The 23,350-nt window shown below is 42.7% G+C and overlaps 1 protein-coding gene across 2 annotated transcripts; it reads right to left on the bottom strand.

Moving 5' to 3' along the window:
• Window positions 1-4,984: 4,984 nt before the first annotated feature.
• On the bottom strand, window positions 4,985-19,955 carry MTG2 (mitochondrial ribosome associated GTPase 2). 2 transcript variants are annotated; one of them, XM_035123997.3, is made up of 7 exons: window positions 19,874-19,955; window positions 16,522-16,701; window positions 13,004-13,151; window positions 9,631-9,746; window positions 8,795-9,013; window positions 7,847-7,985; window positions 4,985-5,962 (listed from the first exon to the last, which is right to left on the bottom strand). In XM_035123997.3, exons 2-7 carry the CDS (start codon window positions 16,693-16,695, stop codon window positions 5,568-5,570), a joined length of 1,191 nt encoding a protein of 396 aa, XP_034979888.3. In that variant the 5' UTR covers window positions 16,696-16,701; window positions 19,874-19,955; the 3' UTR covers window positions 4,985-5,567. The 2 variants fall into 2 exon arrangements, with proteins under 2 accessions (XP_034979888.3, XP_034979887.3); XM_035123996.3 differs by having other exon boundaries at window positions 19,878-19,955.
• Between the last annotated feature and the right edge of the window lie 3,395 nt (window positions 19,956-23,350).

The following is a 23,350-nucleotide window of genomic DNA, read 5'->3' as shown; positions in this document are numbered from 1 at the left end:
ATCTGACTGGGTTGCCCCAGCCACTCTGGTCGGCTTCCAACAGATATAAAAACATAATGTAACAATGAACATTTTTAAAATAAAAACTTCCCTTCAGATATCTTCTAAAGGTTGTATGGTTATTTATCTCCTTGGCTCGGGGTCGCAAAACTCCATTCCCTCCAATGAAAATAGGAGCATCCTAAGGGAAAGCAGGACATTCTGGAATCAAATCAGAAACCGGTTCAGCTTCTGTAAATCCAGGAGTGTCCCTGGAAAACAGGGACATGGAGGGTCTGCAACTGTAGATTTTGGCCATCTCATTAGTTGAGATTCTGGCATTGATGACCGTCTGTGTCCCTTCTGACTTTACAATAATGCGATTCTACTTTCAACACAGCTTAAAGTCAGAAATCGGCTGACAATGAGCCCTGGCAGTAGTCTAAGACTCATGTAAACAGGCCCTGAGACAAAGGACATGTGACACTGGGGCACAGGAGGAAGTTTTACTTTTCCCCATTATGCAAAGCGCCAGTCTCCTTTGCAGCTGCACTGACCAATCCTAATTAAAAACATTAATCAGTCCTCTCACTCTGTCATTTCCCCCCCATTTAAGAAATGGAAGCAATGAGTAAACAAAACCAGACTTTTCTTGCAAAAAAGCAGTTGCTTAAAAGGGCAATCCAGTGAATAGCAAAGTGCACATTCTTGTTCCTTCCTAGCTGCACAGCATTTTGTATTCTTATAATGGGTAACTAAGGACTGCATTCAAAGCCTTGCAGCCGAAAGGATTAAGGCTTTTAAAAAATAAAATAAAAGAAGATATGCAGAAACAAAGTCAAAGACATTGCCTTTCTGTGATTCTTTTTCTCAACTAACAACAAAAAAATGGCTGCTTCTTGCTATTCGTTGCTTTCGATTGGATTGTGCTCACAATCTAACATGTAGCTATGTGTGCTGAAGCGCACTGAAAACAAGGGGCTTAAGCACACTTAATTCTGTGCCGTTTCGTTACATCACGGGACTCCAACTCCCATCATCCCCAGCCAACGTGGTCAATGGTCAGGGCTGATGGGAGTTGTAGTTTAACAGCATCTGGAGGTTCTGAGGTTCCTGGACCCTGCTTGCAATGTCCATTGATTGTCCATTTCCATAAGCGTATGGTTGGCTCTCTTGGGATAATTCTGCATGCCATGAAACTACATTCCTGTTAGTATAGAGTATTTCCATCACTCTACATGGAGAAGCCAGGGTCAGCATCCGTCCTGTCCGAATGCCTCCCCTCCCCGATCCTGCCCAATCCTTGCTACATGCAGGAGAATAGATACAGGTAATGGGCAGATGGGGGATGTTGAACTCCATTGAAGCAGACTCCATATAGACTTTTGCTCTGTTCTTCAGCAGGATTTGGCTATACTACCAAAGTCAGCAAAAAAATTTCTATTTATTTGCAAAAGGCAGAGAGGCTGCAGGTGTGACATGACCTTGCATCTTGGAAAAATGTGATCAAGAGAATATTTTGCAAGTATCTTGCAAAAGCAGGATGCAGAGATAAGTCACTCGTGTGGATAACTAAACAGGTCCAAACAAATTTAGAAGAAAACCTGAACTAAAAGTTGCAGCAACGTGAACTGTTCAAACATGTCCAGGCAAGTCTTGCAAGCAGAAATTGTATTGGGGTAGCAACTTACCCCAATCATTAGCATCACCTTGGGGCAAGCCAATATTCCATGTAGAAAGACCCATTCGCTCCTGGATTAACACATTACCCTTGGCCATTTTTCATCCGACAATTGTGGGAACTTACTGTTCTTTGAGGTGACAATGCCCTTATAGGACAAAGAGAAACACTATCCTCTTCTTTAGTGCAGAAAATGTGCACCTGGGACTGAAAGTTACCCTCGATCTGAGCTTGAAGTTATTAAAAAAATAATAAGCAAGTTTCTAGCACAAAGGATATATTCACTGGCATTGCACTGGTGTTCCCACTCTCTATCTTTTGTGTCTTGTTGTGCTTATCCACTATTACCTTTCCACTGCTCATATCACCTGTGTCTGAGCATCCTTTATTTTTTTGCTCCTGAGTTTTCCCCACAAAAACTCGCTGTTGACATTGCTCTGACTGAGCGTTAAAGAGCCGGTTTTTGTGGGGAAAGCTCAGGGCAACCCCCCTCCCCCAAAAAACCCACCTACTCAGACACAGAGCATTGAAGAGCAGGGCAAAAGGTGTGAATAAGCCTTTAAAGCCCTATGCGACTTGGGACCCTCGTACCTACGGGACCGCCTCTCCTGGTATGCCCCGCGGAGGACCTTAAGGTCCACAAATAATAATATTCTGGAGATCCCGAGTCATAAGATGGCTAGATTGGCCTCTACTAGAGCCAGGGCCTTTTCAGTACTGGCCCCAACCTGGTGGAACGCTCTTTCCCAGGAGACCAGGGCCCTGCGGAATTTGTCATCTTTCCGCAGGGCCTGCAAGACAGAGCTGTTCCGCCTGGCCTTTGGGTTAGACTCAGCCTGACCCCTGTGTTTTTCTCCCTCATGGCTTGGATTTATGGCCTACTTGAAATGAGGCTGCACTTTAAATTTTAATACTGTATTTTAATCTGTATTTTAATTAATTGTATTTATGATTTATTGTGGTTCTGTTGGTGTCAGCCACTTATGGCCTACTTGAAATGGGGCTGCACTTTAAATTTTGATACTGTGTTTTAATCTGTATTTTAATTAATTGTTTTTATGTTTTATTGTGGTTCTGTTGGTGTCAGCCGCCCTGAGCCCGGTTTTTGACTGGGGAGGGCGGGGTATAAATAAAAATTTATTATTATTATTATTATTATTATTATTATTATTATTATTATTTAGTAAGAATAGTGTTTACATAGGTAAAACTGCACATATAGGATCCTTTCGATTGGACTGGAAATGTTTCCTAATCCACTTTGTAAGAATAGGCTTTGCTCACAATCCCCACTGTAGATTGGGGATAGAGGGTTGTATCCAACAAATCGCAAGGACTTAACCTTTTCCCTCTCCAAATCTGATCTAGAGCTTGAGGGAAACCTCAGAACTGATTTGGATGGTGACTGGACAGGGGGAGAGCAAGTCCTATTGAACTAAGGAGACAACTTCATTGGATACAAACTTTAGATTGGCATCACGATGCTGCTGCTTCCATAAAACATATTCCAGTGAATGTGTGGTTTCTGTTGTAGACAGGGCTAGTATATACTAAACATTAATCAAAAGCAGCATGAAGATTAACAGTCCATGTGGCTTGCTGAAAAAGTTCACCATAATCACTGTCAATAAACCAGTTTTATAAACACAAAATGGTTAGCATTAATTGCTGAGACATGGAAGAGTTGTTGCTGTGCATTTAAGGACACAATCAAAATACAGAGGCAACATCCCTGGCTCAAGAAAGATCCAAACATTAATGCACTTTAGAAACAAACACGAGTAAATCAAGATTGCAGCTTCCTAGTGTACCATACTTAATGTACACTGGAAGCATGTAATCCCTCTGAAAAAAGATGGAGAAATTTCTGGCTTGCGTATGATATGTGCCCATTCTGTTTTGCTTAAGGTAACATTTTAAGTGGTTGGTTGGGAAGGAATGCGTCTATTTGTGGAATATGGATGATGGAATCACAAAAGCAGTCACAGAACAAGATAACTTCAGAGGATACAGGAAGCTACCAAGTCTTTTGTTCATTAGAATCTGGGGGCTAAATTACCATAGATATAGCATTTGTCACACAATTCACTCTTGCATAGTTGGGAATGCCCAAGGTGGATGCAGATTATGACATCAGGGGAAGAGATCTTTAATTTTTTGCCCTGCTGGAGTCCTGACTGGAATCTATTTTTTTTTCTTCTTAAATATTTATTGATTTTCACAATAGAAAAGGGATTTACAAAAAAATTAGAAAGGTGGGGGAAACATGGATACAAAAAACAAAAATATACAGTACAAAAATCAATAAAAGAACAGGAAAAACCACAAAATAAAAATATGAAAAGCTATATAACTTATTTTTATCACAGTGTATATTGGGACCTCCTCGGGTTCCCGTCCCTGTGTTTCTCAAACACATTTCTAATTTTAGCAAATTCTACCTCTAATTATTCACTTTTAATATTAAATTTCTTAATTTCTATTCTGAAATAACCTCTTCACCTAATCCACAGATTTATTTACCACTTAATTTCTGTTCTTAGAATATTACTTTAACATAATTTTTTAAATACAATTTAAAATCTTTCCACTCTTCTTCAATCGCTTGTTCTCCCCGGTTGCGGATTCGTCCGGTCATCTCTGCCAGTTCCATAAATTCCATCATCTTCATCTGCCATTCATCAATCGTTGGTAACGTTTGCTGCTTCCAGTATTTAGCAATCAAAAGTCTCGCTGCTGCAGTGGCATACATGAAAAAAGATATCTTTCCCTTGGGAATCTCCTTCCCTACAATGCCCACTAGGAATGCCTCTGGTTTCTTCACAAATGTGCCTTTTAGCACTTTCTTGAGCTCATTATAAATCTTATTCCAGAAGTCATTCACCAGTGGACATGTCCACCACATGTGGTAAAATGTACCTATTTCTTTCTTACATTTCCAACATTTATTTTCATTATTGTGGTAAATCTTTGCTAGCTTTTCTGGTGTAAGATACCATCTATACATCATTTTCATTATATTCTCCTTTAATAAACTACACGCAGTGAATTTAATATTTTCCTTCCACAACTTCTCCCAATCCTCTATCATAATATTATGTCCCACATCCTTTGCCCACAAAATCATAGCATTTTTAATTTGGAGTCCTGACTGGAATCTAATTCTTCCCAAGACTATCTGCAATGGGCAGCAAACTCCGGCTACTTCCATCAGGTTTTCAGGGTGCTTCTCCCTGAACAACACTGTCCTAATCTGGTTCAAGCACCTGCATTGCTCTGCCATTTTCAGCTTTTAAGTTAACTATGCGACAAAGACCACGCTAGTTTCTCTCTCCTCTGATGCAAATTAGACACTTATTTTTATTTATTTTTTCTTACAGATAGAAAAGCAAATGAAAGGAAAGGATTCCAGTTCAGGCATCAATACCAAAATGAACACCACCACGAAAAGTTTTAATTAAGTCCAGGACACAAATTGGAATTTCAAGCTATTAAAAACAGGGACATCAGCAGCTGTTGAAGGCACACACATGAAGTAAACAAAACATGTTTTAAAATTACTTTTACACAAGAGACATTGATTTATGTAAATTTATTTCACACAGGCTCATGGAACTAATTTTTACATTTTTATCTAGAAATTCCTGGAAGCTAGACAGTTATTTCCCTTTACATTTCTAATTGAAGGCAGTAGGAAAATACTCATCTTGCTTGGCAATATTTATATTTCTAGAAGCACAGTTATCCACTGATTCTGCAAGCTTGGATCATTCCTCTAGAGAGGGTGGTGAGAAACCTCTATGGTCAACTGCTCCAGAGAGACAGACATTTATTCTGAAAGCAAAGTATTTTGCACCCACCCCACCCACTTTCCACCTAAATATGGCCGGAAGGTCCCTGTGGCCAGCTACCACTTGATGGGTGCATGGTTCTGTGCTTCTTCTGTTTTGACATACTCATCATACAGTTCTTTCAGGTGCAGGAACAACTCCTCCAGGTTTTCACCTGTCAAAGCAGACAACGGGATGACTTTCTGTTCCACTCGTTCCTTGAGGAGAGACAAATTGCTCTTTGATTGTGGAAGATCAAACTTATTTCCAATGATGGCATGAGGTCTCTTTGACAAGCCTTCATCATACTGCTCCAGCTCATATTTTAAGTCTTGCAGCTGAGTCCAAGGCTCGGATACCGAGAGGTCTAACACAAACAGAAGAAAGCGGCAACGTTCTATGTGCCTCAGGAAGGCTAAGCCCAGCCCCTTGTTTCGATGGGCCCCTTTTATTATCCCGGGGACATCGGCAACTACGGAAACAAAGCAGAACGCAGCAAAAACAATCATTAGTATTCTGGTCATTTGAGCATGGTCACACAAACGTCAGATTTTGCCTGCAAGACTAGAACCAGAAAGCAGCATCATTCAAGCATGCAAAGAACTCCATCAGCAAAATCAGCATGGCTACAAGCAGCCAGCAGGTAGGAGTAGAAAGAGCTGTTATACATTTCCTCCTGAGCATCATACTACAGGGGTCCACAAATATCAGTGTGGCTTGTTGTTGTTTAGTCATTTAGTTGTGTCCGACTCTTCGTGACTCCCTGGACCAGAGCACGACAGGCACTCCTGTCTTCCACTGCCTCCCGCAGTTTGGTCAAACTCATGTTGGTAGCTTCGAGAACACTGACAGCATTTATGTGTGCTTCCTATTCACTCTTACCCCTTTTCAGATCCTCTAGCATTTGAAGTGGGCTTTGGAGAGACGTGGGGATTTCATTAGTTTGTGCTACAGTATGAAAAAGTAAGAAATAGCAATATATAACCAAGCCATGCCATGATGCCATTAGTGCAAGGACATCTGCCTGCGCAGCAGGACTTCCTCTCTTCTTTCCATGTGCCCCACCCCAAATGTTCTGAGGGTACCTCAACCCTCCACAGCAGGTTGGGTGACTGTGCTTGGAGAGGAATGGGAGAGGTAGTTCCATTGAGCAGAAGGACGTCCTTGAACTAACAAGACACGAACAAGATACAACCCCAAGAGTCTCTCCTGCTGTTTCTTACTTTTCCAAACTGCTTTGCAAGCCTAGAGGGCTTGCCAGGGATGCATCACTTTGCTTTATTCATGCTGGGGTTTGGATAAGATCAGAGACAGCGGAGAAACTGCAGCACTTGTGAGAGCTTGTCGGAGGCGGCTGACAAGCCGTTGCCCCCAACTGCCCAAGGCACATCCCCGGAGAATGGATTAGTGGATGCTCGCTCAAAGCAGATACTCATTCTGTGCTTGGGGATTTGAAAGAAAATATTCTCGGCAACACCATTCAGTAGTTTCTATGTGAATAAAGCAGACCAATTAGAGATGACACAAGGCACTGTCTCTTCCAAAATGGTTAGCTTTAATACCATCCCATAGGAGTCCACCGATACTGGGGTTAGCTTGGTAGACAGCATCTGTTTATCCTTGCTACCAATTCCCCCTTCCCCGCTCTTTTTCAAATCTTCAGGCATATGCAGAGGGGAAGAGGTAGTGCAGCAATGTGCCTACTCGACCTGTGCTTATCTTGGCTTGTGAGATCCAGCTGGGGAAGGACTGACAAGGAGGGTCCAGGGTCGATTTTCCATGGATAATTCCCTTGCACATCCAATTCATCAGGCTGATGGGCTGTAAAGCTTAAGCCTGCTTTTCCTTGCCAATGCACAATCAGGAAAGTACTTCAAGGTTCCTGACTCCACTGGCATGATTTGGGCAAAACAGCCTCATGAGCCAAATAATAAATAATAATAATAATAATTTGAACCCCTGTTGTTTAACCCGTAGACTACAGTCACCCCACAAATATTGCGGGACTAATGTATTTATTACCAAACAGGATACAAGTATCTTAATGTTGTCAAGTCTCTTAGCTGTACTGTACTATGATTGTACTATACTATACTATAATTGTTTTAAGTGAGGCTGTGATTTTGTATTTAGGCCAGCTGATCACAGCAAGCACAGGACTGCCAAAAGAAGTATGGGGTATTTGTTTTACCGCCCTTCACCCGAAGATCACAAGCCAGTTGACAATATAAAAACACAAAAATATACACCATGTGTCTATGATACACAATTTTTCTTTTGGCTCTTTCAAGAGGAAATGTAATGGAAGCTCAATAAAAATATTAAGCACTTGAAATGAAGTCTTATAAAAACATACCTGCAACTTGCTCATAGTTTTCATAGTGAACAATGCCTACATGTGGATTTAAGGTTGTGAATGGGTAGGAAGCCACTGCTGGTTTTGCATTAGAGATGGCTCGCAACAGTGAAGACTTCCCAGCGTTAGGGAATCCGACCTGGAATAAAGAGCCCAATCAGGATTATTTAGAAGGCAGGTCTCTAGCCACACTGTTCAGACACGTCACTGTTTGGCTGAAGCTAGAACATTGCACTTTAATACATAGGTGCGCATAGACGGGGTTTGTGAAAATGCTGCACCCACATGCTTCAGCATGATACGTGTTGTTCATAACAGCTAGCCCATGGCGAGCCCAAGTTTTCCAGTTGTTGCTACCATGAAACTCATCAGCCTTCAAGTCAAGAGATCCAAGCAGAAAAGCACATACACACACACACACCAATACAAATCAATGAACTAGATTTTTAAAGTCGTATCTCCCTCACTCCACATTATGGGTAAAGGTATAAAAAAGGGCAAAGGATCCCTGGACAGTTAAGTCCAGTCAAAGGCGACTATGGGGTTGCGGCACCCATCTCGCTTTCAGGCCGAGGGATCCGGCGTTTGTCCACAGACAGCGTTCCGGGTCATGTGGCCAGCATGACTAAACCGCTTCTGGCGCAACGGAACACCGTGACGGAAACCAGAGCGCACGGAAACACCTTCACACCGCAGCAGTACCTATTTATCTACTTGCACTGGCGTGCTTTTGAAATGCTAGGTTGGCAGGAGCTAGGACAGAGCAATGGGAGCTCACCCCGTCACGGGGATTTGAACTGCCAGCCTTCAGATAAGCAAGCCCAAGAGGCTCAGTGGTTTAGACCACAGCGCCACCCACATCCCTCCACATTATGGAGCTATTCCTAACTAAACAATGAAGGTTTGTTCCTCCAGAGTCAAATGTTCTATTGAAAAAAGCAGACTCACCAACCCTGCATGGGCCATGGTTTTAAGCTCCAAATGGAGAATTTTTTCTTGACCTGGTTCACCCTCAGTAGCAGTTGTTGGTGCTCGATTGTCATTGGCCAGAAAGAAACGGTTGCCTTTCCCTCCAGCTCCACCATAGGCTGCAACATACTCCTCACCATGATGGTTGAGATCAGCCACAATTGTACAGTCCTCTTTAACCACCGTACCAATGGGAACCTTGAAAGTAAAAAGGAAGTTAAGCAAAGCAAAGATGACAGTTTGCAATGCGTTGCGATTTGCTTATGCCCGAGTGCAAGCAGAAATCCAAATTGTCCCAGCAAGCTCTCCGAGCTCTCTCACATAGATGAAGTATGCTTGGAAGCATTTAAAAGGTTGTAAATTAGAGAAGTAAGTTGTGTTAAAGGTAAAGGGACCCCTGACCATTAGGTCTAGTCGTGACCGACTCTGGGGTTGCGTGCTCATCTCGCATTATTGGCCGAGGGAGCCGGCGTACAGCTTCCAGGTCATGTGGCCAGCATGACAAAACCGCTTCTGGCAAACCAGAGCAGCACATGGAAACGCTGTTTACCTTCCCACTGTAGCGGTTCCAATTTATCTACTTGCATTTTGACGTGCTTTCGAACTGCTAGGTTGGCAGGAGCTGGGACCAAACAACGGGAGCTCACCCCGTCACAGGGATTCGAACTGCCGACCTTCTGATCAGCAAGCCCTAGGCTCAGTGGTTTAACCACAGCGCCACCTGGGTCATGGGTGTTATGGGGCAGCAAACAAAGACAATTACTTAAAAAAATATGAAATGTATAAAACTTAAAATTAAAACATTAGCTGCTTACCTTAATATAGATCGTTTTACCAGCAGCTCCATAACAGTTTTTGCTCCCTCCATTTACTCCATTGAAGCCTCGATAGAGTGAGAGAAGAGAAGCCAAGGATCTGACTTGCTTATCCACTGTAAAGGAAGATTCAAAATGTTTGAAGTGTACAGTACTCATATTAGATAAATTTTCTTGTCTGCATATGCAAATCAAGTGATTCCAAGATGAGGACACATCATTAATGTCAGAGAATGTTGTGTCTGCACTACCCAGTAGAGGACACTGGGACAAAGCAATACTAGGATTGATCTGGTGTTCTTACTGCTTGCCTGCCTAAACCATATCAGAATGCTAACAGCGTATTAATGTACATTAAAATATTTTTGAAAGCAATGTCTTTCAGAAGGTAACTTCGCTTGTGATCACCAAAACCAAAATATTCCAATGATCTTAGGAAGACAACTTGAAAAATGCCAAAAAATAAAAATTGTTTCACACCTTGTTCTACAGAACTTTGTTTTCAGTAGTTAAAACTGCCAGAATTCATTAATCCGTTCTGTTGACGATAAACACACTTTGGTTCATTAACTTATTCTGGCTAGTTTATTGTAATTCTCTATTCCCATCTTAAGCACCCTATTCTATCTTGAACTCTGCCACCCAACTTGGGCTTTTTTTCTTGTGTTCAACCCCCCCCCCCCGCATAGAAATATATCATTATTATTTATTATACTTATATACCACCCTTCATCCGAAGCTCACAGGGTGGTTTACAGTATAAAAACACAAGCATCATGTTCCTTTTCTTTGGATTACTTTATGGTGGTAATGTTACCATATTATTCTAAATTTCAGGTAGTATCTTGGATCAAATGATCCCACCATTCAAGTAGAAGGCACTTCTAAGTATAGTGGATCTCTGTGAGCTGCCTTGATCCTGGCTCTAAAGGAGGGATAAAGAACCTCTGGTCCTCCAAAAGTTGCTGGAGTCCAGTTCCCATCAATCCCAGCCAGCACAGCCAGAGGTTAGGGATGATGGGAGTTGTAGTTGTGCAGAAAATTTGCAGGACAGCGTTTCCCATCCCCACTCTTGAGGGTCAGCAGAATGAGTGAAATGAACAAACCCTTGTGAGCACAAGCAAATTCTGCTTGACTTATAGGATCTTTGAATCAAAACTTGTGTTGTCCGCGCCCCCCCCCCCCGCCCACCTTTTTCTCCAATTCATCTTCTTGATTATTTGTGTCCTCTTGATCATTTGTGTTCCCTTCTTTGATAAGTCTCATACATCTCCTTCTGCTTTGCACCTTTCTGCTCTTTCCTCTTTTTGCTTCTTTTAATGGAATTCATTGCCAGCCTATAGTTGGTTCATTCATTCTTATTTCCTTATTTAAATATGCCTTACAGATTAAAGCTATAACAGAGTTATTATGGTTTACATTTTTACATTCTCCTTCTCTTCCTCCAGTTTCAATTATGGGTCTTTTTTGTCTACATTGTATGAGAAAACAAGCAATTTAGGCACAGACCTGTTTCTGTTTGTACTCAATACCACACCTAGTGTTTTAGGTGCTCAAATAATAAATACTAGTATTAATGCAGCTAAGCTTCTTAAGACAGTACTTTGCAAAAGATGGTACTGTGATTACCATGCACTTTGTATATAAGGAGCTTAAGAAAGTTTCTGGAATGCAAGTTAAGATACAAAAAAAACCCAGTGCCACAAAATAACCACCAAACATTTTACAGCTACTGATGCATTCAGTAAAGAGGTTCAAGCCATATGTTTTTGAAGAATGGCTCTTCACGTGTAAGAGAGCACGTTCAATTTAAAATAGTTTACTTTTCATTGTATTGGAATTGCCTTTTCAAAGCTGCAATTTCAGCACAATTACTGAGCAGAAAATATACAGGAATTGCGCTATCACCTAATGTAGAGCTTGTCAAATGAGCAAAAGCATTACACAACCAGCCCTGTGCCCATGCAGCCACCGACAGCTTAGTCTAGGCATGCTGTGGGTATAGGAGTTTGAAAATTCAGCAGCAAGCTTGGAAAAGAATGCAATCATATGCACACTGAGGATGGATGCAAGCCCCAGTGAACACAGTGAAGCCTACTTAAGTGTAGGAATGCATAGAACTGAGCTGTATTTTGCTTCATTAGGGCATAACTCCCAGGATGACTTTGGTGTGCAATACCTGAGCAATCCAATCAAAGTTTGATCTGTTTAAGCACCATTCCGATCAATGGAGCATAAGCATACACACAGATTCTAGTGGAGGCTGGACTGATTTATACATTATGAATCCCATAGATGGAAGATACTTTTACGCAGCAAGCCTGTGTGTCTGTAAATTTCCCCAAGGTACTTCTATGCAACTTATATAAAGCAGAAGTGCCCCCTTTAGACAATTCAAGTTACAAGAAAGGAGATTCCAGCTAAACATTAGGAAGAACTTTCTGACAGTAAGAGCTGTTCAACAATGGAACAGACTACCTTGGAAGGTGGTGAGCTCTCCTTCGCTGGAGGTTGTTTAAGCAGAGGTTAGATGGCCATCTGTCATGGGTGCTTAAGTTATGATGCCTGCACTGCAGGGGGGTTGCACTGGATGATCCTTGGGAACCCATCCAAGTCTACAATTCAATGGAACACCACTGGGTGCAAGCAATTAATCTGCCCATGTTTATTCTGGGCATCCACCAGTATAAGAGCTGCCTCTTCTTTCGGAGAATTTCTGCCTTGTGGAACACAGGTGCTAATATGCAGTTTCAAGGCTGTTTCTAAGTACCTTTGGTATGCACTCTCAATAAGGTTTTTCTATTCCACTTAGGTCATTATGCCACTCTCATCACCACAATGCTGAAGCACAATCCATAAGTGTATTATAAGTGTATTATATAAGTGTATTATTATGGTAGCTTTTGGCTTCAAGAGGGAAAATGGTATCCACTTTCATGCATAAAAGCAAGGTCAGAGAGATGTGCTTTCTATTATTTCCTTCCAGTATCTCTACGGCATAGGCACATAATTCATGTCAAGTTGTCAACCAGCTGGATCCTCTCTTTTTTACAGTGATTCACCCAAAATAAACTGAGCTTATTATTATATATTATATAATATTATTATATAAAATGCTTTCTCGTTTTTGGAAAACTATTTTTAGATTAATTTTAGGCTGGTCCAGTTATATACGGCTTTTTGTTAAATGTAAAACATTATGTTGGATTTTGAGTTTTACATTACTTGCATTGAAATTATTTTATGTATTGCATTGTATTTTAATTGTTTTATTGATTTTTTGGAAACTGCCCCAAGAACTTTGGTTGAAGGGCAGTCTAGAAACAAAATAAACAAATGTATCATGATTTGTTTAAGATACATTATCTCTTACCTTTCAGTATAATGTGGCCCCCATCTCCTCCATCTCCACCATCAGGACCTCCATATATTTTTCTAGGCTCACTATGAAAACAGCTGATACCATCACCTCCTTTGCCTCCTACCACATATATCCTTCGATGATCTACAAAGTATCGGGTCTGAAATAGGGAGAAACACTATTCAGAAAAGCAAATCAGGACATTTAAGAAATTTTCAATTCTAAGCCTACTAGGAATTAATTAAATTTCCATTTGATAAGAGAGAGAGAGAGAGAGAGAGAGAGATGCATATTGCATTTAAGGTACCGGTCAGATAAATTTATCTGGCATTTATTACCAAGCACAAATGCTTATACTCAAGGCCACAAACTATGAGATGTGTATTCTGGAGCCTGATCCATCCTTTAGATGTTTTGGACATTTCTCAGAATTCTACCAGTTCTTCACTAAGAAGGAAACTTGATTCCACATTCCAGTGTTCTGGGCAATTATTGCAAAGGCACTAGTATGACGAACAAGCAATGATGCATCTATTTCATATAGTGACCAATGAAGAAAAAGGGGGCAGATTTTCCGTACTAGTATATTATGTTTTCCATGGAGTAGCTCTTGAAAAGCACTGATTCAATTGGTTCAAAATGCCATTGCCAGACTGTTTAGCCACAGCAGGTTCCGTTGTGGTCTTAACTGGTCATTTGTTTTCATTCAAATTGCTCGTTTTCACCTTTAAAGTCCTAAATAGCTAGGACTTTCCCTCCTGCAACTCTCCTTATGCACTCTAACAAGCCCTGGTGGTACTGCCCTGGGTTCCCCTGCTGAATGAGAAGCCATATGAAAGATTAGGTATTTTATTATGCAAGACACTTTGCAGGGAAATACACCCAGCCCCTTCTTCATTTTCATTCCAAGTAAAGTGGGAAGGGCTGGAAGCTCAGGGCTTTGCATACAAAAGGCCCCAGGTCCAGTTCCTGGCATCTCTAAGTTGGGCCAGTCATTGAAGAAACAATACCAAAAGAGATGAGCAAATGCTCTGACTTGATAGAAGGCAGCTTCCTATATTCCTAGTTGCACTCAATCCCCATTTCTCAAGGGTATTTATGATCAGAAGCGAGGGGCAAATACAGCAGGCAGTCCTCCTTATCATACAGTGCCTCTTGTCAGGGTACAAAGTGCTTCACTGCTATCTAATTTATTCCAAGGCAGCGGCATTCAGTTTGTTCAGGGGACCCTTGGAGACTTATCAGGGGCTCCTCTGTGAAAGGACTGACAATGACAGGTAAGTTTGCCTTAAAGAGAACTTGCTCACTGGTAGTGGACCTTGTCCTGCAATGCAGTGCTGCACGGAAGAGGTGGGTACGTTCAAAAGGGCACTCTTGTGCTGCCAACAAGACCCAACAAATTTGGACCAGTGGCCTGCCTGAACCGAGTAGGCATCCAGAACATGTCCCCAAATGCTCTATGGTAGGTTGGAGCTCCACGGCAGACATGAAAAGCTTCCTCAACAAAGGTTGATGTGGAAAGTGATCCCTGAGGTTACAGAGCTCAAAATACTGTAATGTATTTGAACCGTGAAAGGGGCAGAGGGAGGAAACGGATGGTTTATTCTAGTGTTCTCTAACACAACCCAGTTATGCTGTAAAAACAGCATTCAGCATTTAAAGGACATATTTATCTAGTATTTTCCCCGTCTTGCAGGAGAGAAGCTGTAGCTATCCCAACATCAATCTCACTGACCCAGCTGTTACAATTTGTTTTTTATTTCACTTTTCAACTCTTCTTCTTGCTGTAATATAGCCAAATAATTGCTATGTTCCCTGTGAGTTTTTTAAGAAATATAATCTATAAATCAGTACAGAATCACTGGTAATATCTTAAGTCTTGTGATAACTCCAAAGAATTATATTTTGTTTTTTTAAAGCACAAACACCTGGAGGGGAATTGATTGCCACAAACATGGCCAGTTAGGCAAATGCTACAGAGAAAGGTTGAGGAGATTGAAAATAACGCAGGGTGAGTGCCTGGGCAAAATGCAGATGGCCAGCTGTGTGTTTAAGTTGTGACAATATTTGAGGGAAAGAACCTTTTCTGAATTTACATAGCATCACCAAGTGGTTAAAACACCAAACTGCTGCCTTAAATTACTCAAAAGCAGCACAATAGTTGCCCTTTCTCTGTGGTTTGTTGCTAAAAGGATTTATAAACTTGCAATCTCAAGCACATTGCAAATTAAGTTGAACAAGAGAGCCCTTTCATCAACAGAGAGGATTATGCAGCCATATTTTTCACAAGATGAGTTGTGATCTCACAATAAATAGCCACAATATGTACTCTAGTAACCTTAGTTATCAAACATAATCTTCAGCTTGTGAGCTGATCAGTACTTGACAAATGCAGTTCTGGGCACAGACTATCTCATGATTTGGCATGGGGTTCATGAACAAAAAGCAGGATGCACAGGGCAGGGCTATCCACCATTATATAACTGGAAAATCTACTTGAAGAGGAAAAATGACTGGCCCACCTGCTTTTTTAACACAAACTTGCCATGTAAATCTGAAGTTCTTGTTATTAATATTATTATTATTAAATTTGTACAGTATATGAAATTAAGGCCAAATACAATCTAAATCATACACAAGTACTTAATGCACAACTTCACAGTACAGAAACAAACAGAATTAGCAAGATATGAACACATTTTTGTTAAGGTCAGTGAACTATGGTCCCAACTATCTACAACTGTCAGAATTCTTGCAGCTGAATTCTAACTAACAAGAGGCTTTGAAGCCATTTTGCAGCCCCACTAAAAGCCAAATAATGAAGTGACATTGAGACCCCTTATTCTTACATGTATGCACAAGAGCAAAAATGATACAGTAAACAGAGCACTGAACTTGGACTGGAGAGAGACTGGTTCATCAAATCCTGCTCAGCCTTGCAACCAGCTGGCTGTCTACCATCTCCCATCCTAAACTCTCATAAGATGGCTGTCAGGATAAGAAGGAAGTGGTGGCGGGGAGAAACTACAGTGGTACCTCGGGTTGAGTACCCAATCCGTTCCAGGTTGCTGTTCGCATCCCGAAAAGTACTCAAACCGAGCAGCGCTTTAGCGCAAACGTGAAGCGCGCAGAACGTTTCTGCGCATGCGGCGGAACCCGGAAGTAAACACTTCTGGGTTCGCCAAGTATGCAACCTGAAAGTACGCAACCCCCAGCGTATGCAACCCAAGGTATGACTATATGTATGGTGCCTGGTACTCCTGGGAGAATGGGAGTGGGGAAATGGAAATTTAGTAAATAAACAAAGATAACAGACAGTTCATTCCTATGTATCTTTACTTAGGGAAGTAAAGATTGCAGCCTTTTTCAACCTGTATATATGTCTTAAATTTACAAAGGGTTTAAAATCAATGTGTTATAGGAAAGTGGAAGTCAGGGAACTCCAAAAGCAAGTAAGAGAAGACAAGAAATATATTGCAGTGCCAGTAAATTTAATTTGCAGCTAAATTGAATATTTTTCAATACTTTACCAGCTTCTTTTCTGAAATGTTTCTTTTATATCCCAGTCGCCGAGACTTGGAACACCTCGTGCAGGTTGTGCTAAGATTCCTGTGCCAGCTCTTCTGAAGTAAGTAACTCTGTATGTGTGAATGTGTCACTCTCCATTGGCTTTCCAACCAAGCTCTGATGGGTATTTGTTGCATATTTGCCTATCAAGGGAGAAAAAGTGCTGCCGAGATCAAGACATACTAAAGAGCAAACACCGAGAAAACAAGAAGTGCCAATGTATCAAAACTGAACACAAATTCATTCCTGAAAAGACCAATTATGCACAGCTGCTTCCATTTCTGAGTTGCAGTGGTTGTGAAAGGGCTGGAAAATCAAGTACACTTAACTCTGATGAATTGCTGCCCTCACAAGAGCATTATCACAAACACTTTTGTTATTGCAGAACGCCCCCAAATCAGTCCTGTTATATTCTTTGTAGAGTATAAAGATACCTCAGTCATCCAAACACTTATCCTTGCGCATCCCACTTGCATACAGTATTTGCAGAATCAAACTGGCATGTTGAGAATATGGAACAAATGCAGTCATTCTTTTGTTAAGTGATGGCACAACTGTCTGGTTATTTTAACTTTTATAATATAAAATCAACATTCTGTCACACTTAAGCACAATTAAGAATCAGAACCCAGAATGCAACAATTCAGATGAAAGGGTAGGCTTGATTCAGTCGGCAGGTTCACTAGTGATAGGAAGCAGGTTAATCCCACTCTTTGCTTGGAGGTTTTTAAGATGAGGTTGGATGGCCATCTGTCATAAATGCTTTCCTTGAGATTCCTGCATGGCAGGTGGTTGGACTAAATGACCACTGTGGTCCCTTCCAATTCTACAATTCAGTAGTACTGTATTCATTTACCTTCTCTAAAAAAATAACTAACACTCAGTCCCGTGGGCATGTGTAAAAGAACTGCACTTAGGGACACTTTTGAAGCAAGGGCAATACAAGCACTCCAACAGAGTGGCATGACAGTGATACTAGGAGGGTGCAGTGGACTGCAGTGTGCACCGACACAATGCACCAGCTTCCTGGTATGTGCATTGTCGTTGCTTATAGGCAGAAGAGAGTTTACCACAGTGCAAGCACACTAGCAAGAGCACCAGATTGCTTCTTCACCAGATTGTTTGGTGTTTTACTATGTTTTCAAATATGTCAGGGGTCCCCAAACTAAGGCCCGGGGACCGGATGCGGCCCAACTGCCTTCTAAATCCGGCCCGCGGACGGTCCGGGAATCAACATGTTTTTACATGAGTAGAATGTGTCCTTTTATTTAAAATGCATCTCTGGGTTATTTGTGGGACCTGCCTGGTGTTTTTACATGAGTGGAATGTGTCCATTTATTTAAAATGCATCTCTGGGTTATTTGTGGGGTATAGGAATTCGTTCATATTTTTTTTCAAAATATAGTCCGGCCCCCCACAAGGTTTGAGGGACACTGGAATGGCCCCCTGCTGAAAAAGTTTGCTGACCCCTGATATATGCTGTAAGCCGCCTAGAGTGGCTGGGAAAACCCAGCCAAATGTGTGAGGTATTATTATTAGTGTATTTAGCACATTTATAACTTCCTTTTTCTTCCAACACAAAACCCAAGACGTGGAATTCTCAAATGGTTACCTTTCGCAAGTGCTGACCATACCCAGGCTTGATTGGCTTCAGCACAGTTACTGCACAAAGTTTTGTGTTGTGAACAGCCACATAACGTGGCAAGGACCAGTAGAATGAAAAAAACCAAGTTAGGCTGCCACCCTATATAGAGACTTAGCCAATAGCAAGCCCAACTGAACACAGTGGGAGATTAGGTAAAGGTAAAGGGACCCCTGACCATTAGGTCCAGTTGTGGACGACTCTGGGGTTGCGGCACTCATCTCGCTTTACTGGCCGAGGGAGCCGTCGTACAGCTTCCGGGTCATGTGACCAGCATGACTAAGCCACTTTCTGGCGAACCAGAGCAGCGGTTCCTATTTATCTACTTTCACTTTGACATACTTTTGAACTGCTAGGTTGGCAGGAGCTGGGACCGAGCAACGGGAGCTCACCCCGTTGCGACATTCGAACTGCCAACCTTCTGATCGGCAAGCCCGAGGCTCTGTTCTGTGGTTTAACCCACAGCGCCACCTGTGTCCCAAGACTGCACTGTTAGCCATCCTGGTGGGATAGGAATGTCTGAGACTACTAACCAGAATGATAAACAAAGCACACGCCTATCATATTTTTATTGTGCGTTTTAATTATGGATTTAATTCACACTTGTAAACCGCTTAGAAGCCTATTATGGCATTAAGTGGATTAAACAGCAACAAGTCTTGGGACTAAAGCCTAGCCACAGTAGTTAATGCACTGGCTGCTTCAAAACTGGATTACTGCAATGTGCTCTGTGTGGAGTTTCCCTTGTGCTTGATCCGGAAGCTGCAATTAGTGCAGAATTCAGCGGCACAATTGCTGGCGGAAGTGAGGCCTTGTCACCTATGCTCAGAGACCTGCACTGGTTGCCGATTTGCTACTGGGACAGGTCCAAGGGGCTACTATTAGCATACAAAGCCCGTAACAACTTGGGACCAGCGTAGCTACGATATCGCCTTACCCTAATGCGCCCACTCGGCTGCTTCGATCAGATTGGAATTGGCACTTACAGCAGGCGCCGCACAACGTCCACAGCACATCTGCGTTAAGAGCTCGGGATCGTTCCGTGTGGCAGCACCTGCACTTTGGGACACCCTGCACTATCAGAATCAAATCAACAACTGCCCTCTTTTTTGGTGCGCTCTTCTGTTTAGACAAGCCTACCTGGATGCTTAAAGAGAGCTGAGGTCATTTTCACCTGATTTGGCATTTTTAACTTCTGCGTGTTTTGAAAGCAGCGTTGCAAATCTTTCTCGGTTTTATGTTTGTTTGTTTGTTTGTTTGTTTAATCTTTTTGCAACCCACTCTGGGGTGTTGGTTTCTTTTCTTAACATTAAATGAATTAATTAATTAATTAAATTTAAAATAAATACATACTGCAGCGGCAGCGGCTCCCCCAGCTTGCCCAGCACATTTTCTGAGGCAAATATCTAGTTGCCCATGGACTTTTTCTTCTTTTCCACAAAAGGCCGCCCCCCCCCTCAGCTCAACCGCCTTTCTCACTGACACACACGCAGCGCATCTCGCTCCCTTCTCCATATATATAAATGAATGAACGAGATATATCTCTCTCACACACACACACAATGATTTTATCGTGGTTTCTTCTCGTTTTTAGGCACCCAGGTTTTTTCTGTACGGTTTGTTTGTAAAAGAAGAAGAAACGGCATACACGTAAATAAATCAAAAAGTCTCACCCACCCCAAGCTTTTATCCTAGCTCCGCCATTTTCTGACAGGCTTTGCCCATCCGCGGGTTCAGCGTCACACGCCTGACGTCACAGCCGCGCGCCGCTGGCGCGGAAAGAGAAAGCGGTGGCGAGGGCAGGTCGGGGCAGCAAAAACGTCAGCCACCCCCTTCGCTGCCTCGCGCCAAGCAGCTGTCGCGCAGACGCAGTTCTAATGCCTGCTAGGCGCTGTAAGCGGCGGCCGCAGAGCTGCATGTGCGCCTGCGCACCTGCCGGGGCTGGCGGTTAAAACGTTGCGTAGCGCCGCTTCACTCCCCTCCCCCTCCTTTTACTCCTCGCAGACGTTGTTGAACGGGATTGGTGAGAAGGGTTCGCGGGAGGGTTGTGATTGGCTGATGTAGCTATAGAGGCGGGAGAAGCCGGAGTTGAATTGTCCGTTGGGCGGCGAGGGACAGGAGCAGCTCTTGAGGTACAGTAGTTCCAGGTTTGGGCCTGTCAATATTTTCTCCTGAAAAGGCTCCTCCGTCGCTTCGACGACCTACAGTTATGCAGGTGGAACTTCATAACGCCATTAAAGATAACTGAGCGTATAATTGATAACTAATTTTTATTTGGGTGTTGCTGTTTTTTTACACATTTACACATTATATATTTATTTATATCCCGCCTTTTCCCCTCATGGAACTCATAGAATCATAGAGTTGGAAGAGACCACAAGGGCCATCCAGTCCAACCCCCTGCCAAGCAGGAAACACCCATCAAAGCATTCTTGACATATGCCTGTCAAGCCTCTGCTTAAAGACCTCCAAAGAAGGAAACTCCACCACACTCCTTGGTATCAAATTCCACTGCCGAACAGCTCTTACTGTCAGGAAGTTCTGGAATCTTCTTTCTTGAAGTTTGAATCCATTGCTCCGTGTCCGCTTCTCTGGAGCAGCAGAAAACAACCTTTCTCCCTCCTCTACATGACATCCTTTAATATATTTGAACGTGGCTATCATATCACCCCTTAACCTTCTCTTCACTGGGCTAAACATACCCAGCTCCCTAAGCCGTTCCTCATAAGGCATCGTTTCCAGGCCTTTGACCATTTTGGTTGCCCTCTTCTGGACACGTTCCAGCTTGTCTGTATCCTTCTTGAACTGTGGTGCCCAGAACTGGACACAGTACTCCAGGTGAGGTCTGACCAGAGCAGAATACAGTGGTACTATTACTTCCCTTGATCTAGGTGCTATACTCCTATTGATGCAGCCCAGAATTGCATTGGCTTTTTTAGCTGCTGCATCACACTGTTGACTCATGTCAAGTTTGTGGTCTACCAAGACTCCTAGATCCTTTTCACATCTACTGCTCTCAAGCCAGGTGTCTCCCATCCTGTATTTGTGCCTTTCATTTTTTTTTGCCCAAGTGTCGTACTTTACATTTCTCCTTGTTAAAATTCATCTTGTTTGCTTTGGCCCAGTTGTCTAATCTGTTAAGGTCATTTTGAAGTGTGATCCTGTCCTCTGGGGTATTAGCCATCCCTCCCAATTTGGTGTCATCTGCAAACTTGCTCAGGATGCCCTCAAGCCCATCATCCAAGTCATTGATAAAGATATTGAATAAGACTGGGCCCAAGACAGAACCCTGTGGCACCCCACTAGTCACTACTCTCCAGGATGAGGAGGAGCCACTGATGAGCACCCTTTGGGTTTGGTCAGTCAGCCAGTTACAAATCCACTGAATGGTAGCATTGTCTAGTCCGCATTTTACCAGCTTCTTTACAAGAATGTCATGGGGCACCTTGTCAAAGGCCTTGCTGAAATCAAGATAGGCTACATCCACAGCGTTCCCTTCATCTACCAGGCTTGTAATTCTGTCAAAAAATAAGATCAGATTAGTCTGACATGACTTATTTTTCAGAAACCCATGCTGACTTTTAGTGATCAGAGTTTCTAGGTGCTCACAGACTGTTTGCTTTATGATCTGCTCTAGAATCTTTCCTGGTATTGATGTCAGGCTGACTGGGCGGTAATTGTTTGGGTCCTATTTTTCCCCCTTTTTGAAAATAGGGACATTTGCCCTCCTCCAGTCTGTTGGAACTTCGCCTGTTCTCCAGGAATTTTCAAAGATTATTGCCAGTGGTTCTGAAATCAACTCTGCCTGAAATCAACTCAGGGTGACTTACAACGTGAACTCCATGGTTCTATGAAATACAACCAAAACGGCACAGCGCCAGCCCTTTCCATTCAAAGCAGCCATAGTTCCCAAGGACCTTTCATTAAAAGGAGCAGCAGCAGCCAGTTCACGTGCTGACAGCAGAAGGACCCAAGGAGGAACCAGTCTGGCTTCTCCGGGGAGAGAATTCCAGAGTGTGGGAACAGCCACTGAGAAAGCCCCTTTGGCAGACACACTTCAACTTGTTACCGTAAGCGTCGTATAAATATACCAGTAATGAACTTAGGTGAGTTATGTGACATAATATGACATATGTGGCTAAAATGGCACCATTCCCACAATCAGGTATAAGCACAACCGGGGGAACCCTTGATACAGTGGTACCTCTTGTTACAAACAGGATCTGTTCCAGAGGCCCATTCGCAACATGAAAAGGCCGCATTCTGAAGCCCCACATCTGCGCACGTGTGTGACACACTTCAGTGCTTCTGCGCATGTGCAAAGAGCGATTTAGCGCTTCTGCACATGCGCACAGGTTATGGATGTGCCGAACCCGGAAGTAACCCGTTCCAGGATTTCCGGGTTCGGAGCGTCCGTAACCTGAAAAGACGCAGCCCGCAATGGACGTATCATGAGGTATGACTGTATTCTGTTAATACAGGCATCCGCTCACTCACACAAGGGCTTGCATGTGCATAAGTGAAATCACATAAAATGGGGAGCACCCGCTAAAAAACATCTGTTAGGCAGGTAGGATGAACAGCCTGAACAAAGTCCTGCTGTGCCTCTAGTCTCTTTGGGCCTTCGTCTGCCCTTAGGGACGTCCTCTTCAGGCTCTGGGAAAGGTCTCCTCTCGAGCAATGAGGACTCTTCAGCTGGTTTCTATTTATTTCCTGGTTTCTATTTATTTCCCAGCACCATGTATATATGTGGTAATGTGTGAATAGATCACGCATAAGATTCCTGCATTGCAGGGGGTTAGACTAGATGACCCTTGGGATCTCTTCTAGCTCTACAGTTCTATGATTCTATAGATATGGGGGGTGCCTGTACTTGGCTCTACTAATTTCCAGTGTCTAATCTGAGAGATGATATGGACACTGAATTCTGAACATGGCAAAGGTGCTGTTGGTTTGCAATTTTCCCAGTTTGAATGTATTCAACCTGCACATGTCAGTGATCAAAACTGCTTTTCACCAGTTTTGAGTCCAACTGCTTCGCCAATAACAGCCCAGTCTGGAAGAGGTGTATCTAGCCTCAGTCACTCACACACTGGTTCAGATACAATAAACTACCCTGTTTCCCCTATTTTAAGACATAGTCATAAAAT

This window comes from Zootoca vivipara, chromosome 7, assembly GCF_965207765.1.
Source record: "Zootoca vivipara chromosome 7, rZooViv2.hap1.1, whole genome shotgun sequence".
Classification (NCBI taxonomy): Eukaryota; Metazoa; Chordata; class Lepidosauria; order Squamata; family Lacertidae; genus Zootoca; species Zootoca vivipara.
The sequence above is the reverse complement of the archived record's forward strand: the minus strand, read 5'-3'. Positions and strand labels throughout refer to the sequence as shown.